We start from the raw sequence: 17,606 nt of genomic DNA, 5'->3' as shown, positions 1-17,606 counted from the left end.
TTTTGAAAATATATAAGAAAACAAGATGATAAGATAATAAAATGCCAGGAAACAGTGAGCATGGGGAGAGAAGGAAAGGGGGAGGGGCACCCCAGAGAGAGAGAGAGAGACAGACAGACAGAGAAAGAGACAGAGACAGAGAGAAGAAGAGTGAGAAGAAGAGAGAGCAAGTAAAGAGAGGCCAGGAGGAGGGGCTATTCTTTATATGGCCCTGGGCAGGGCCACGTCCCCATGGCAGGTAAGCAATGACATCACAGGTAGGCAGACTGAAGCAAAGCCCTAATATAGACTTCTAGCAAGGAGGTAGAAATTTAGCTAGGCCTTGAGCAGCAGGAAGAAAACATTCAGTTTGAAAATAGGGAGAATGGGTAGCAACGCTAGAGGGGACGGTGGGACTGGAAGATGGAGCCGGGACAGCAGAAGTGTGTTCAGGGAGTGCCCGTAGCTGTGTGTGTCTGGAGCCTGGTTTATAGGAAGAGGTGGAACATGTGATTGGTGATATTACCTGGGAGGCTTTAGAGGCCCAGGGAGGGATCCAGGAGGAGACGGACAGCAAGGAGGCAGAGGATGCATGCGCACACTCCACAGTGTCCCTGCTCCCTGAGGACCCTCTGGCCCTCGAGGCGGGAGGTGCATTCAGCACTGTCTGCTCCAAGCAGCGGCTGCAGTCTCTGGAAACACAGGCGGCATTTCTTTGTCTGAGAGCACAGCAGAGTGGCCACCTCTGAGCATAGCTATGTGCTCCCAACCCTCAGCTCCCGTGGAGCGTGGGGCTTGGTGCTCCTTTGCCTCAGGTTCTGTTTTTGTTTTTTTGTTTTCTGAGGCAGAGTCTCTTTGTGTAGCCTTGGCTATCCTGGACTCGCTTTGTAGACCAGGCTGGCCTCAAACTTACAGCGATCCCCCTGCCTCTGCCTCTTGAGCACTTGCCTCAGGTTCTGAAGGGCAGAAGGTTTGTGATGCTCAGGAGAACTTGACCCACTGCTCTGTATTTAGGTAAGCCACAGTGTGCCAAGGCTGGAAGAGGAGCCTAAGGGCCTTGGAATTCCTGCCCACACTGTAAATGTGTAGAGCCACAGGTAGACTTCCTCTTCACTGGCCATTATCTGGACAATGAGGTAGTGGGGACAGCCTGCCTCTCCACACCCAACTTTTTAGCCTTGCTTCTCAGGTCACCTGTTTAGAGCTCAAGGTCACAGCCTAAGTAGTGTTGCTCTCTGGTGGCAGCTTCTGAACATAGGGAAGCCAATGCCACCTTCTAAGCCTAAGCACCCTCAGAAACCTGTGGGGGTCTGTCTCATGTGGGGTGATCCAGAGAAGAAAGGAGCTGAAAGGCCTTGGCAGATCCATTCCTCTTGGGGACCCCAGTGGGGCACCGGAAGGGTCTCTGGGATGTATGGGTCATTTTGTTTCTGTGACCAGGCCTAAGGCAGGAAGCCCAATAAAAAAATTTCTCCTCCTTTCTCCCCCTTTTCCTGATACTAGCAGCAGTGAGCTTCATTTCTCACCTCTCCAAAGCCTGGGGCACCTACTTTACTCTCTGGGTAACTCTGGGCTCTGGTTGTATTTTCCCATTGTAAGGGTGTGAGCACTGATGCTCAGTAGAGGCATGAGACTGGTCCCAGGGCATGAGCTTTACTTTGTACCTGCCACTTCTCTGTTCTAAAGCTGCTGTGGCCCCTGGCTGCTCACAGAGTAGTGTCCCAAAGCCCTAACTCAGCAGCACTAGCAAAGGTCCTCGGTTGCTACTGGCAACCCTGCGCTCTGTATGCAGAATATTCCAGAAGTCTCAGCTGCAGTTGCTTCCTGATCTATGCTGCAGGTGTGTGGTAGCCACATGGGGAGCAACAACAGCTAACTGGTCCAGCGAGCCTGTTTCTAAGGTGTTTTCCCATCTGCCATCTCACTATTACTTACTGGTGAGGTCCTTTTATTACCCCATTATAGAACTAGGGAAAATGAGGCTGAGAGAAGGGAAGTTGAGGCCTGGTCCAAGGCCAAGCCCAGGACCCAAGGACTCTGATGCCAAGCCCAAGACTGACTGAACCTAGAGGATCTTAGTCGAGGATGAAGGGAGTGGCTGTCCTGGCAACGTTTGGAAAGCCTGGCTGGTCCTGGAAGTGGTTTATTTCAAATCTCCCTGGCCAGAGGGGCCTTCTGTCTCTGGAGCGCTGTCTCCAGGTCCATGTCAACCTCTGGTCCAGCACCGGTCGACTCTGGGTTTGCTGAGTCTGTGTTGACATTCCTCCTGACACGGAGACCCTGCCATATGCTGCTCCTTCCTTCACACTGCAGTGGTCCAGTCTCCTTATTTGAGCATCCCTTGGCTTCATTTCTCTGTTTTCCCAACCCAGGCTGCTTCCACTGTTTCTTCCCACCCCCCCTTTCCACTGGCAAAGGCTCTCTTGCATCCCTAACCCTTCCCTACCCATCCTGTCCCAGAGCCTCCCCACACTTTATTTGGTCACCCAAATAAGTCCCTTGTCCCACTGATTCTTCATTCGCAGTGGAGACCTTCTGGAAAGGGCAGGGCTGTGCGGCTCAGATATGGAAATACTTGCAGAGTTTCTCAGTATGAAAGAGAGGTTCTTTGTCTTTCTGAGGTCTTTATCTTCTTTGCTCCTTGAGCTTTTCTATACCTCAGTTCTATACCACACGTTAAAGACTTGATCCCTAGCTGTGTTGGGAGGTAGTGGGAATTTAAGAGGTAGGGCCTTGCAGGAGATGTTTGGGCCCTTTAAGGGACAGCCATTAGGCCTGGCTTTATTCTCCTCATTTTGCTTCTCAGCCATGAGGTGAGCAGTTCTGTGCTTCTGCTGTGACGGCCATCATGCCACAGGCTCAAAGCAGCAGAATGGACTGAAGCCTCCAAACCTTTTTGCTTTATAAATTGATTAATCTCAGGTGTTTGTTATGGCAACAGAAAACTGAATATCACAATACTCTTCCTTTTGCCTCTTCAATCTAGTTTCCTCTTTGTCAGGAGAGAAACAGGATTATTTTGCTGGTCGTACAAAATGTCTTCTTTCCACCTCCTTAGAGATGGGAGAAACTGTTTTTTCTTCCAACCCAAATCCTAATGGAGACAGTCTTCCAGAGAAGGTATCCTTTATGAAAAATATTTTGTGAATATGATTTGACCTACCCAGAGATGACCAGAGCTTGTCTGAGGCCATAAAGCAGACCAAGGCCCAGCTAGGACTGAAAGTCAGGGTCTGAGGACTTCATCCCAGGAAGTGGCTTGCTTTAGGACACTATGTGATGGTGGTGCTAGGATAGACTGTCAAACCGCAGATGTTCTGAGTGAGGGGGAGGGGCCCCACAGGACTTGACATGGTGGGCAAGGAGCGAGGACACAGGCATGAGATGTCAGGAGGCAGGGGATAGACATCAGGAGGGAAGGAGAAGAGACTAGTTAGCCTGAAGTAGAGCTTCCTTCTCCATGGAGAGACCCTAGCCCTGATTCACACACTTTCTCTGCTGGAAGACTATTTCCCAGTGGGCATGGGTCCTAGGAAGGTCTCCCCTTCACTCCCGAGCTTCCTCCATGGGTCAATCACGAACTTGTTAATAGCAGAATAGAAAGGTCTCCTGCCTGGGGCTGCATTAATGAGATGGTGGTGTCCTCTACTCTAACAGTTATTAGCTCAGGACAGGAGGGTTTGGGCAGGGTTTCCTGGTGGGGAGAGCAAAGCGTACAGCATATTAGGTACAAGCACTGGTTGCCCCCACTTGTTACCTGTTGCCATATGGAGAGCAGTATGGCTGGTGCCTGAAGGAGTCCTTTTTCTTCCTAGGTTTTCCATCATGTAGTATTTCTGGGTCACAGCTTTCTTCAGGGAGTACTTGAACTGAGCAAGGCTCGTGTGTGTATGTGTGTGTGTGTGTGTGTGTGTGTGTGTGTGTAAGAGAGAGAGAGAGAGAGAGAGAGAGAGAGAGAGAGAGGGAGGGAGGAGGAGGAGGGAGAGAGGGAGGAAGAGAGGGAGGGAGGGAGAGAGAGAGAGCACAGAGCATAGGGTTGGGTCCAAAGAGGAATCAGAATTCCCACACCACTGATGTCACCCCCAGAAGACTCCGGAGGGACTGGGAACAGGGCAGGGCTTCTCCCTTGGAGTGTCTACACCCAGTTGTTAGACACAACAAAATTCTGGGTGGATTCCAGGACATGTTTAGCCTCATGGGATCCTGACTTCACCCACTTGGTCTGTAGAGTATGGGTGCCAACACTCACCCTTCCCATTTTTCAGCAATGGTCCCTTATCCCCCAGAATAGCAGAATGAGAGTAAGAGATTGGCTTGGGGCCTGACTGTGGGTTCTGGGTATAACACACTGTGTCATCAGTTGAGTAGCTCAGTTATTTCATCTTTATGATGGTGCTAAGGTGTGGAAGTTCTGTGGATAAAATGTTCTAGAGTCACATGCATCGCACATTGCCTGGTATACCAGTTGTCACATTAATATCCATGCCTTAGACAGAGGCCCACCCCTTCAGCAGCTATTGGTCCAGGGCTCAGCAAGTAGGCTGTGCTGGTTGGCCAGTGAGCCTGGGAACCTGTCTGCCCTCAGCACTGGGACTACAGATGTGTGCCACTGTGCCTGGCTTTTAAAAAACAAAACAAAACAAAACAAGACAAAACAAGGGCTCTAGGGTTTGAACTTAGGTTCTCATACTTACATGTCAAGCACTTTACTGACTGAGCCATCTCTCCAGCCCATGACTTCCAACTTTTTAGTGGATGTCTTCTTTGTCCCTAAGTTCTGGGGGACTTTCCATGGTAAAACTTGAGGAGATGACACTTGATGCTGCCATGTGATGTGGCAGAAAAAAAGTTCAATGCGCCTTGATTGGTACCCACCCGCCTCTCTCTTCTTTCTTTCCTTTTCACAGACTCCATCATTCTTCCTCAAGCCCCCACTACAGACAGTGTCTGTCTATGTGGCAGCTACCAGCCGCTGGGCTTGGAGGTGACTACACAGAGATGCCAAGAAGATAGAACATGCCAACAATCCCATCTTAGCAGTCTGTGAGGTAGAGAGTGGTGAGAACAAATAACCAGCAAGGTGGGAGGGGTTGGGAGGTTTCTTGGGACAGATACTGCTGGAGCTGAGGCATTCAGAATGCACATGAGCCCAAGGATCAACGGGTGAGACATGGAGACGCAGGGAGCCTGGCATCACTGGCAACACACGTGCTAAGACAAGGTGGACAGTGCCAATAAGCAGAAGGCATAGGCGATGACTGTGGGGGCACTGCATCCTGGGAGAGGGACCACAGAGAAATGGTTTTCTAGCTGGAAACATAAGCAGGGGCTGCTGGGGGAGGCATTGCAAAGTGTTCAAAGCAGGGAGAGACATGGTCACTCTTGTGGTTTGCAGAGCTCACTTTGGCTGTAAAGGAGAGAGTAGAATAAGAGGACATGGGTGTGGCTGGCAGCAACTTCCCAGTAGGCCTGAGCCAAGGAGAAGCAGAGAAGTATGGAAAGTGATAAGAAGCAATAACAACCCTGGTGAGAGAAAGAATTAACAGAGCCCAGGTCCCAGCGGTGTAAGACACAGCTGCATAACTCTTGCCCCAAGCCGTAGGCCGCTCCCTCTGCTTGTACGCGTCTCCCTTGGTGCCCGTCCTCTGCACCTACACGGTCCTTGCTCATGCCACCCGTTCAGCCCACACTTGAATCTGTGCATGAAAAATGGGGTCATTCACATTCTCTGTGCCACCTGGTCATAGGCCCTGGCCCTCACGAGGCAGGGAACTCCCCAAACGTTCCCTGCAGAAAGTCAGTGGAGAAGTTCAAGTCAGGGTCAAGTTCATAATATCTTTTATTAATATATTATGCTACAAAAATATTTTTTTGGCAAAATAACATTAATAGCATCTTTCTTTGTCCTCTATTATATTCTTAAAGAACTCTTCATGACAATTCAAGGGGGCGGGGTGGGGGAAGAGGTGATAAAGAACACCACAAGTATGGCGAGAGCTGAAGCCAGCTTGGGGTACAGTGAGGCACAGTGGAATATGCAACAAATCTGAGGCTTAGAACTGGACCCCCTCCCACATCTTTAGCTGAGAGCCATGCCCTCCCAGCTTGGCAACCAGAAAGACTCCAAGCTGAGAGTCCTTGATCTCTCACACCAGGCACCTGCGACTTGGATCCCACTCAGAATCACATTTCCCCGAGACAGGTCTTAGGCAGGGGAGAACCTCTAAGTTATGCTTTCTTGTCTGTCACGTGCTCCAATCACGGAGGCCTGTGAGGGGCCTATATGGAAAACTGGCCTGGGGAAGCTCACCTTCAAGGATACCCAAGACTATACACAAAATTCCCTTCCTAGCCCCAGGAAACTCTCTCTGTGAGGAAACAGAGGCTCAAAGATGGGCAGGGGCTCATCCAAGGTCAGGAAGCAAAGAGAAAACTCAGGCACCTCTAGAGGGGAAGATCCCAGAATGCCTTTGGAGACAGGAGGTGAGGAGCTGACATTCCCTCGAAAGGGCCAGAAATGGTCCCAAGGGCCCTTATAAGCTCTGTCGTTCCTCCCCCAGGGCTGGGCAGAGACAAAGAAGTGGCTCTGAGTTGGAGCCATGGGCAGGCTTTCAACCCAGCCATCTCCTCCCCAAGAGGTCCCTTGCCCGAAGGCAGCAGAAATTTCTGCCAGTTCATGGCAGGCCTGGCTGGGCTGTGGAGGAGTGGGGGAGGGGTATCGACCAGCTTGACTGAGTACTGAATCTACAGGCTTAGACGGCCAGCCAGGGTGATATTTTTGGCCGCCTAGATGAATTTTTGGAAAAAGAACAATGTTTAAAGAACTCGAGCCTTATAGAGCTGGGGAGGGTGCGGGGGGGGGGTGCGGGGGGGGTGCGGGGGACCTTCATGTCATTTACACCAGCCCTTTGCCAAGACTTCCAGCTGGCTACCTCATCTTTAGCCACTGAATGTTGGGGCCTTTACGCTAAGTCTCTGTCCCCACCCAGGGAGAGCTCTGCCCTCAGATGCCGTCCTTTACCAGCCAGGGGAGGTGGAAGCTGTCCCCAAATAGAGAACCAAGGCTGTCTTTCACCCTTCCGAGCTCCACCGTCTTTTTCCTGCCTTGTCCCTCTCAGGCAGCTACAGAGGATCACCTTTGTGCTGAAGGACATAAAAACCCGACAACATAGGACCCACCCCATCGAGTTGCTTGTATTCCCAATAAGGAAGAAGTTCATATCTAAACAGCCCTAATGCTGGAATGTGGGTGTGGTAATGGGTACTGGGAATGCACAAAGGGCCCGCCCCATGGGGGCATCCTGGAGCAAGTGCCACCTGCGTTATCCTCACGGGACTAAATGGCTGGGGAACAGGAAGGGGAGCTTCAGCGAGAGAGCAGCATGTATATAACACTGTGTCTATCCTAGAAATAACAGATAGGATTCCATCTGTCAGGCCCAGGGTGAGAGGGATGAGGCATGACCAGCAAGGTCAGCTGAGCCTGGTCATGGACTGTCTGAAATGCTAAGTAGAGGGCCTGGTCCTTAGCTCATGGTTCTCACTACCCCCAGCTCTGGTTTTGTTTTTGTTTTCCACCTAGGATGTCATTGAAGCTACAAGTGTTGCATAGAATATTATCTTTTTAAAAGAGCTCCCTTTGGGTAGCAGTTCTCTTATTTGGGATCTGCTGCGACAGTGGCACTGGGCTGAGCGGTGGCACAAAGTACCTGAGCTCCCAGGCTTACCCAAGTCTAGATGAGGGCAAGAAACAGCAGGTCACCACACACCATGTGAGGAGGGTGTGCTAGGGTTTTTTTTCCGGTGCGAGATGAGTGTTTTGAGTCATTCTCAGTGCACACATTGCAGACTCTGTAGCTTTGACCCTGGGGATTGGTAATAGCACCTCCTTTTTTTTTCTTTCACCCTCACCATGTTCTGGTCACTTAATCTGCTGGGCCTCAGGCCTTCCATCTTTCTGTCTGCCTCAGAGTCAAAATGAAAAGTCCTAAAAATACTGGTGGGACTCTCAAGGGAACAGGGCTCTATGTTTTATGAGTCCAGCTAGACAGAATATGAAGTCTGAGGAACTGCTGATAGGCTAGGGGCGAGACGTTTAAGTGGCATAGACATACATTTTATTTTTTGTGCCCAAGGTCTCCTAAGATGTAGGCCAGCAGGTTGAGTTTGTTACTTGCTCAAACCCTAGATTGATAGAGATCTCCAGGGGCCAAAAGACTTCGGCCTTAGATGTCTGACCAACAATGGCTCTCTTTTCAATGCCCACAACAAGCTGGAAATTTGTTGATCTGTTGGCCTAGCCTTTCCTTCCTTCCTTCCTTCCTTCCTTCCTTCCTTCCTTCCTTCCTTCCTTCCACCATTTTTTCATATAGGGCCTGTCTATGTAGCTCAAGCTGTTCTAGGACCCACTATGTATTCCAGTCTGGGCCACAAACTTATGATGCTTTTGCCTCAGGCTCCCAAGTAGAGGCATTACAGGCATATGCTACTAAGCCTGGCACACTGTCTTTGAAGACTTTAAAGTGTGGCTGAGGAAGAGAGTTTGGAACACTTTCTTCTCTTCCAATCTTCCTTAAGAAGGGGCCTGGAAAGACACGTGGCCTGGAGTTGGGGCCGGGACAGCAGTAATTCAGGATGGCCCCACTTGTCCCATCTTAATAGTGAACTCTTCTGGGCTCAGAAGGGTGGGTACAATCCATCCCATGTGTGTAACCCTGGCACTGTGCTTTCACAGTGATTACATGCTGCATTAATTCACCATCTTGGCCCCACGCCTGGCACAGGTCTGGGCACACGGTCAGGTGCCTGGACTGTTTCCCCAAATGCTTCATCTTTAATTAACCTCAAGCTTGATCTCCATACATCTCATGCCCCAAATAGGGGAAGCTGGCCTGTGTGTTTCCAATTCCTTTACACTTATCTCATCCCAATAGCGCTCTGCGCGATCTGTTTGATGTCTAACTTCTGAGCCTGCTTTAAAAGCCAGTTAAGCCCCTTCCCACTCTGCAATAGGAAGTCACATTTTTTTTTTTTTGCCAAGGATAAACTGACTCCAGTCTTGGTTGAGGTCAAGTTCAGTTTACAATGTGGTGCCCACGGGGCTGGCGGGACCCTGTGAGACACAGTTCTAGAATCTTGCCAGGTCTCAGGCTTAAACCTGTCCAGTGGGGGCAGAGATGGAAAGAATTCTGCTGCCTGCCAGGATGCCTGTGGGACCCCTGACTATCCAGTGAGCTGCCCAGAACCCTGCCATCTCAGAAGGGAGACGCTTGCCAACCTAAGCATGGCGGTGCTGCAGCCAACCAGGCGCCATCAAGCCTGCCAGGGAAACCCATGTGCAGTGAGGTGAGAGAACAGGACCGGAGTCAACATGCCCGCCCCAGCTGTGCCACCTTGGCGAAGTCTCTCCTCTTTCTGGATCTTAGCCTTACTCTTTACTCTTGTTGTCAGGTGAGGGCTCTTTCCTGCTCTCAGGATGTAGGGCTCCTTAAATAATTAATGAGGCACAAGTCTAGTTTTGAGCTTAGGGCTGAGATTCGGCCCACTTTGGCCCACTGTGTCCCCAGTCAGCACCTGGGGACAAAAGGCTAAGTCTCTCTATGCCTCAACTCCCTGCCTGCCCACACTGGCATGATCATCCTGACAGAGCCCCCTGGCTGTAGGAACCAGCAGGGGGAGCTGGTGAACCGGCCTCCTTGTCAGCCAAAGGAAGCCTGGGAAGGTTCCAGTTTGGGAAACCTGTGTCCCTTGGTGCTTTGCCAAACAGAAAGAACAGGAGTACAACACAGTCGATGAGACAAGGATAGTTTTTGTATCACACTGATGGGGTGGTGGTGCTAAACCTTGGGTGGATTCTTTTCACTCTTTTGGGCGTTCAGTCTTATCATTGAAATGGGGTTTCCTCACATCTCACAGAGGGCACCCTGCTGCAGGCTTCTGCAGCCCTCTTTGCCACTGTTTTTTTTAACCACAATTGGTGGCTCCTGCACCCCTAAAATGTCCTGTGCCCACTCCTGTCCTCATGCCCAGCTCATTTCACTTCACTGTGGTGTACCAGCCCTTGTTGAATAAAAGCTGGACCAGTGCCACCGGAACATAGATCACCCACTTGCTTTGTGACCTTGGGTAGCCCCGTTCACTTCTTGGGTCTCAGTGTTGCCATCTGACCATGGGACTCAGTTTACCTCTCTCAGCAACAATTTCCCACTTTGATGGAAAAACTCACCGGGAGCTCTGGAGGGCCAGTCCACAGACACTCATGACTTCAAAATAGCAGCATTCTTTTCTTTTTCTTTTTCTTTTTTTCTTAAATTGTCCCTCTGGGGCCTGGAGCCATCCAGGGATGGGGTTGGTGGTTGGCCACCATGCCTCTGGCTCTGAAATCCAGTCGGGGCTGCCTTTCCGCCTGCCCTCAGAAGTACCTTATAGCAGGAGACCCAAGCCTGACTAAGAGGCTTGAGGCCAATTCAAAGCCACAGTCCACACAGGTCACAGAGGTCATGGGAACCTGGTCTCCTTCCCTGGGTTGGTGTTGGGGCTAATTTAGGGACTATAACATAGGCTACATAAAAATAGTTTTATCGATAGAATAAATACATTTTCTCTTTTAATATGGACACATATTTTTACAAAAGAGTCCCATAGCACTATGGGAAATTAAGACCTTCTACAAAAAAGAAGATGTAACTTGGGTACAGTAAAGCTCTAGTGTTCTAAGGTCCCTGTCCTCTGTGAACTGCCTTGAGGTGTCAGCACCCTCTGAGGTGGTGTCAGATGGTGAGCATGGCCACAGACTCCTGTGGTTTCTCTCTGGCTTTTCTGCAAGGACGGCAGAGGTCAGGAAGGCCCAAGGGTGTGTAGTAGGAAAGGGGCGACAATGGTGGCAGCGAAGGCAGGGAGCAGTCCCAGTGTAGGCGCTGAGCTGCTGGTAGATCCCTCAGGGTCCTGTTGCTGGAGTTGGTGTGAGGGCTTGACCAAGGGCTTGGTGGTCCCGGAGCTGGGGGTAGGCTGGAGGGGCAGCGGAGGTGGGGAGATAGTGGTGCTGGAAAGAGGAAACACAGCAGTCGTCAGCAGCCTCCTCCTAGGAAGAAGATCTTGGGGTTCAGCTCTGTCTTTAGCAGATAGCTTTGGAAAGGGGAACAGTCTAGAACCCCACAGCCAGCTCAGCATAACTCCAAGGACAGGCTGGACTCACCTGTCACCAATCCTGAGGGCAGGTCCCAGGCAGGAACAATTGCGAAGCCATGGAGTAGACAGTTCTGGAGCCCTGAGAGCATAGCTTCCCCCTGCCTACAGGTGCTCTACCCCCTGTTGTCCCCTCCAAGGTTGCTGAAGGTGGCCGAATATACACACGCACACCTTAATTATCACCACATCACCCTGTCTGCTGTCTCCCACGCCAGCTGTTCAAATGGGATTTCCATCCTCCCAATAAACCTTCACAATGGGGCTTATCCCCTTTCACCAAGGGGGCCTCAAAGAGGCTACCAGGTATCCAGGTTCTGGGGCAAAGTCGGTTTGTACACCCTTGGGGCAGAAGCCAAAAGACTGTTGTCTCTCTGAGAGATGCAGGCACTCCTATAGAGTATGTATGCAAAACAGGGGTGAGGCAGGGGACTTCCACAGCACAGTTTAGCTCACAGAACCCAGTGGGCTTTGTTTCCTGCCATGCTGGCCTTCAACCACATGGGATCTGTCATGCTTGTCATGAGCTCACTATACTGGCCTGGTTTACTAATCTCCTTCCCATCACACCCACTGTCTTGCTCTGGTTGTCTCACCTCTAGAGACTTGCCTCACTCTTTCTCCCCTCAAGGCCTATGATCTGCCCTGTTACCTTGAAGAGTCAAGGCTCACATAAAATACTACCCACTTCCCACTAGCCTCACTGTCATTTGTAGTGGGCAGATGCTCTATGAGAGCTGAAGATCAGCTTTCTCTCTGAGGAGTCTTAGAACAGTGCCTGGCCCTGGGAGGTATGAGAAGGCTTTATTATTATTATTATTATTATTATTATTATTATTATTATTATTATTATTACTGCTACTACTACTAGTAGTACTATTATTTTTATGTCTCTGCTTCTTTGACTAATAATGTGCCTCATTTATGATATATTTATGAGCACAGGCAGTCATCATGCTCAGTGCTATGCCTATGCCATATTTCTGTTTCTACTGAGCTTGAAGGAGAAGAGCATTCTTAACAAGGTGAGAGGCACTGGGGCCACCTGCTTCTGAGGCAAGAACTGTGAGCATTAGTGAAGCACACTGTTTCTTGGTAAGACCTTGAACACTGATGTGGAGCTTCCAGCATTAGACCGAGGCCTTCTTGGTTTCAGTTACTGCCTAGTAGAGGTCTTTACCTCAGCCTCCAACACCACACACACACACACACACACACACACACACACACACACACACATCCCTCCACCACCACCCGACCACACCTAGGTGCAGTTGTGTGCCCAGCCTGGGTAGTTGAGAGGTTCTGAGTTGACCTCGAGGAATTGGGCTGGGTGCCCTGTGAGGGCTCAGGCTGCCCTTCCCTGCCCTTCCCTGGGGTGGGGGTGGGGGTCGGGGAGACCAAATGGGAATTGTGTCTCACAAGGCACCTATAGGCATTTTCTTTTACACTTTGAAAACTAAATACAAAAACTCTTCCTTGGAGCCCAAGTGGGGTTTTATATTGCTTGGAAAGAGTCCCAGGAAAATGAAGTAGGGACTGGGGAGGGGGACGAGCCCCCCTGACTGCAACCTCCCCCCTTCTTCCCTAGCTTACTCTGCTCACAAAGTTGGCCTAGTCCAGGTCCCCACCCCCTTTCAGGCTCATGTTGGGGAAAACCGTCTCATGGCACAACGGCCTAGAGGCCAAACTAAACACACTGCATATTCCCAGGCTCTGCAGATGGCTGGCACTGGGGCGGGGGCGGGGGGGGGGCAAGTCTGCTCTGAGACGACAGGACCCCAAGTGCGGGAAGGCCCCTCTGGCTGGCTGGAAGGCAGAGTTCTGGGCTGCGTCCTTGGCTTGATCTGTGATTTTGGGCCAGTACAGTTTTCTAGGCCTCAGTTTCCCCAATCTATACAGCAAAGGGGCAAGAATGGACTCAGGGACTTTGAACTCCTTCCCAGCAGCAAAGGCCAGAGGTAAGATCACAGGCAAGAACCCGAGGGAAAGCACAGACCCAGGAGGCTAGTGCCCAGCAGGCACTGTCAGTGGCCACCTCTTCCTGGGGGTTGCCTAGAGCAGGGATGAATTCTGGCACTAGGGGTCTGCAGGAGCCCTCCAGGGCTTGACACTGGGCATCACGGATGTTGATTTTCTTGTAATACGAGGAGCCAGTGGCTAACTAGGAGCACAAGTATACTTTTTACTCGTTGACAACCAAAGATGAAAGGCTCCTTACCAAAGCCTGGACCTTTGTATGGCATAAATAGAGTTTCGGGAAGTGATGGAGGGTGGTTAGTGAAGAGGTCCAGCCTCTGGTTACTTCCTTAGTGGTCCTCAGAGAGATGCAGGGGCACCAGCCTTGGAGAATGCCGGGCTTGTATGATAGGCTCCTCCATGCCATCAGTTGGAGGAGAACTTGTGATTCTCAACTGGACTTTGGTGACTTTGGGCCAAGAAATTAGATGTAGGCAAAGACCCATCTAGCCCAGCTTGTCTGCTGCTTCTTCCCTGCCTCCACCTAGTACCTGAGGCCTGTTGGCCTTCGCATCTTGTGCCATGATCTCCTTCTTCAGGAGCGCCTTCGCTCTTCCCTCAACCTTGCAGATTGTGGGCTAGCCATCTGATGCTTGCTAAGAGCTTCATAGTGGGCCAGAAGTAGAAGGAACTTTCCATCCTGAGGTGAAAAATGGGCCCATAGATGGGAATTGCCAGGGTTTTATAAAGCTGAGGCTCCAGGGCTTTTTCAGTAACACAATTTTTGGGGATACCTGTCACTGTCCCCCACTAGTACTAATCCACAGTAATGGGGGGCATGTGGGTAACTAACATGTGTTTGCTAAATTGGGGGTAGTGTTTCACAGCCCCCCGTCAATGGCTCATTGATGGCTGACGGCCTCGAGTAGCAGCCTTTTGGGACTATTGAGCCTGAGACACCTCAGACCAGAGACTCTGGAAGTAACAACATTAGCAGCAGCCACCCCAGGGTCACTGTAGAGCTGATGTCAGCTTTACAGGCATCTTCTGTAAAGCTGTGGGGTGGGAATGCAACACTACCCTGCCTGATTCTTTCAGAATATTTAAAAAAAATAATTGAATGACTTAATTTTCCAATCCTCAAGGGGCACCACCCACTTCAGGTGGGGATTCTGGCCTCGCAAGGACACTTTAGCTACCCTGGACCACCCCACATTGTGAAGAAAGAGAGAGGAGTAACTTGATCAGGAAGGGAAGTGGACAGGAAGTACACAGAGCCCTTCTGGAGGAGTACCATGTCCCTTCCCATCTTTGGGGGCTTTGACATGTGCACCTTGGATGGCCTGTCCTTGCCTAGTGGCACCTGCAAAGGTCCTGTGACTGTCACAGACTGATGATGCTCACCTCTGCGTCTGGCTTTGGCCAATGCCCAGCAGTCTGAAGGTACTGTCTTTTCTACACCCATGCATGCTCAACATGCTTCCAACTCAAATGTGCCAGGCACTGTCACTGTGCCTCCTTATTGCTCCTTCTTCCTTAACCTCCCTCCTCTCTTTCACACACACACACACACACACACACACACACACACACACACACACACACACACACACCCCTGTGTGCTTAAAGACGTGAGCACATGGAGGCATAACCTCCAGAAACTAGCCAAGGCCCTAATGGAGCAGAAGGAGTCACTCTAGGATTGCCACAGGCCTGTATTTTACAAGAATGGTCTCTGTCCTGGCTTGCCCCCATCACACCTCTCCACATTGCCTACCTCTAACTGGTGCTCGGAGGTAAGGGATTCCTGAGAATACTCCGCTGCCACGCATCCCTCTGTGGACACACTCAGCCCTTTCCACGGGCCCCCATAAATCATCCTGCCACAGGCTGCTGCTACTCTAAACTTCCTCCGCTGTGTTTACATCCCCCTGGGGTAACGAGGGGCGAAGGGAGGCCAAGTAGGTTCCAGGTGGTGTCCTAGCCAGTCACTCACAGTCTGCATCCTTGGTTCCCTCCTCCTTAGGCTCAAAGACTCTTCCCCTGATAGTGAGGCCTGGGGTGACCTGGAGGGGTTCAAATCATGTCTGTGCCCACGATTCTTCAGACTAGAAACATAGTCAAAGAAATGTCCTGTGGGCATTGGTGACAAGAACAGGCCTCCCATGAGTGGCTAGGGCAGGTAGGAGAGCTTGGTCAGGTGACAATGAGAAGAACACTTAGGTGGTGATGGGCAAATATGAACCGTAGAGTTAGGCTCGAATGCCAGTCCTGAGTCTGCACCTCAGCAAGTTTACTGATCTTGATGACTGGAATTCCACCCTTGCAGAACAGGCCTGCTTTCTGTGACTCTTGATAAGACTACACCATGATAGATGCTAAGTGCCATGTGGGAGCTTCACAAAGGCCCGCTGGCATGCCACCCTAAGCAGAGAGAAGAAGGATAATTTGATGCAGGGGACAGCCTGTGGCTGCACGTAGCTTGGTAAGGACCCAGTGGAGGTGAGAGCCCTGAGGCAGGCAAGCCTCCCTGCGGGTACAGGGACCGCTGCAGGATTGCCACCGATCAATGAGATGTGCAAGGCAAGACCAGAGGCTGGAGGAGCCTCAGGGGTCCTGCTGTGAGAGTGGAGGCAGAAGATGGGCGAAAAGAGCAGGGGTGGAGGGCTAGCTTCAGCTGGACTCAGGAACAAAGTAAGGAGCAGTATAAAAGCAAGACTCTAAGAAAGATGGTTCGGGGCTGTAAATGAGACCCATCCTGTCCCTTGCTCTCTCTCTCTCAGAGTACTGGAGACTTGGGGACTCTGGGAAGGTGGAGTGAGTCCTTTTGAGTGTGGGAGCCTGTGCCTTGGGCTTGGGCTTTCTGGGGACCACAGAGCCTGTGCCTTCCCAAGAAGTAGTGAGAAATTTCAACAAGCTGCTCTTTGGTGGAGCCTTCTTTTCCAGCCTGAGCAGGCGGAGGTGCGTCAGCCAACCACAGTTTTACCTGATGGGGTGGAGGAGGCTCCCCTCTGCCAAAGAAAAGCTGCTTTCTTCCCCTGAAGCCAGGGACTGTATTCCAGGTCCCGTGTTGTGAAAAGGAAACTGTCCAGTGTCGTTTGTCTGCGTTCCCCTTTCAGACACAGTTAGGGGCTGGGGGGCTCATTGCCGGAGCTGACAGCCTAGCTTCCTGTTGCCCATGACTTGGACTCCTCCACTGACCAGGTCTTTGAGTAACCAGACTACTTGGAGCTTCTAGTGGACTGCTGGTGTCCTGCAAGCTTGCCCACAACTGAAAGATGAAGCTCTCTAAAACTCTAGGTGCCTGCAGCCAGTTAGGCATGGTAAGCCCATGCTGGGCATCTGGTCTTAGTGTGTGTCTCAGGCAATATAGCTACAGTGATGCCTCTGCAGTGGGAGGCAGGGCCGATGAGACGCTGCCGAAGTACATTTCCTAGTGGTCCACGGGAGGCGCTCTGACACTGACACTTGAAGTCTCCGTGGCTTTGATGCCTACTCATTAGTGGTCTTTTTATGATAGTGCACGCCATGCTCTTTGTGATGGGACCAGGGCTACATCAATCTTTTGTCACTAACTCGGCCATCTGGCTGTAAGAAGAGTCAAGGAGTGGAAGGCAGCAGTCAGTTTCTGGTTCTCTGGGTGGCCTGGGACAAGCCCTTTAGTTTCAGACATTGGTTCAGATTCATAAATGTACAGTTGGGCCAGAGCTCCCCAGAGCTGCTTAGAACTTTCTGGAGCAAACACCTTCTCAGGCCTCGGCCCTGCCCACTACCATGCATGAGGTCTATGCGGGGCTGAAGGCTTGCTTATTTAACAAGTACCCAAGTTGATTTTGTCTAGGATGGAGGAAAATTATGGATGGCATTACGATCCAGACTGGGAGTCTCGGTTCCGAGGTCTCACTGTCTAAACATCAGACCCAGGATTCCCTACCACAGTGGGGCAGACTCTGGTCCCTTCCTGAGACATTCCCTAGTGACACTATTCACAGTATGTAAAGATTTTTGCCACTTGACTGACTTAGGGAGAGCGCTCCAGAGAGAAACTGAGGGGAGGGGGAGGGTAAACAGAATACTGGAGTAATGAGAGCCTTGGTGATAACCTGAGCAGCATGTGACAGGAGGAAGAGGAGAAGGAGGAGAAGGAGGAGGAGGAAGAGAGAGAGAGAGAGAGAGAGAGAGAGAGAGAGAGAGAGAGAGAGACAGACAGACAGACAGACAGACAGACAGAGACAGAGAGACAGAGACAGACAGACAGACAGACAGACAGACAGACAGACAGAGACAGACAGACAGAGAGACAGACAGAGAGACAGAGAGACAGACAGAGGGAGAGACAGAGAGAGACAGAGAGAGAGAGAGAGACAGTGAGACAGAGAGAGACAGAGAGAGAGAGACAGCGAGACAGAGAGAGAGACAGAGAGAGAGACAGAAAGAGACAGAGAGACAGAGAGAGAGACAAAGAGAGAGAGAGAGACAGAGAG

At 51.0% G+C, this 17,606-nt stretch overlaps 1 protein-coding gene and 1 long non-coding RNA gene across 2 annotated transcripts in view; one reads left to right on the top strand and one right to left on the bottom strand.

Moving 5' to 3' along the window:
* Positions 1-17,606, top strand: part of LOC311599897 — a 59,626-nt gene that overhangs the window by 8,491 nt on the left and 33,529 nt on the right. The window contains exon 2 of the long non-coding RNA XR_014780053.1: positions 4,887-5,027. This is a non-coding gene — a long non-coding RNA (uncharacterized lncRNA). The remainder of the gene's footprint in view (positions 1-4,886; positions 5,028-17,606) is intronic.
* Positions 7,536-17,606, bottom strand: part of TRABD2B (TraB domain containing 2B) — a 204,934-nt gene continuing 194,863 nt past the window's right edge. Inside the window, exon 7 of the mRNA XM_084785988.1 lies at positions 7,536-11,020. Coding sequence (XP_084642114.1) covers positions 10,816-11,020 — 205 coding nt within the window. The 3' untranslated portion in view covers positions 7,536-10,815. The remainder of the gene's footprint in view (positions 11,021-17,606) is intronic.

This window comes from Acomys minous, assembly GCF_964271855.1.
Source record: "Acomys minous genome assembly, chromosome: 6".
NCBI classification, from domain to species: Eukaryota; Metazoa; Chordata; class Mammalia; order Rodentia; family Muridae; genus Acomys; species Acomys minous.
The sequence above is the reverse complement of the archived record's forward strand: the minus strand, read 5'-3'. Positions and strand labels throughout refer to the sequence as shown.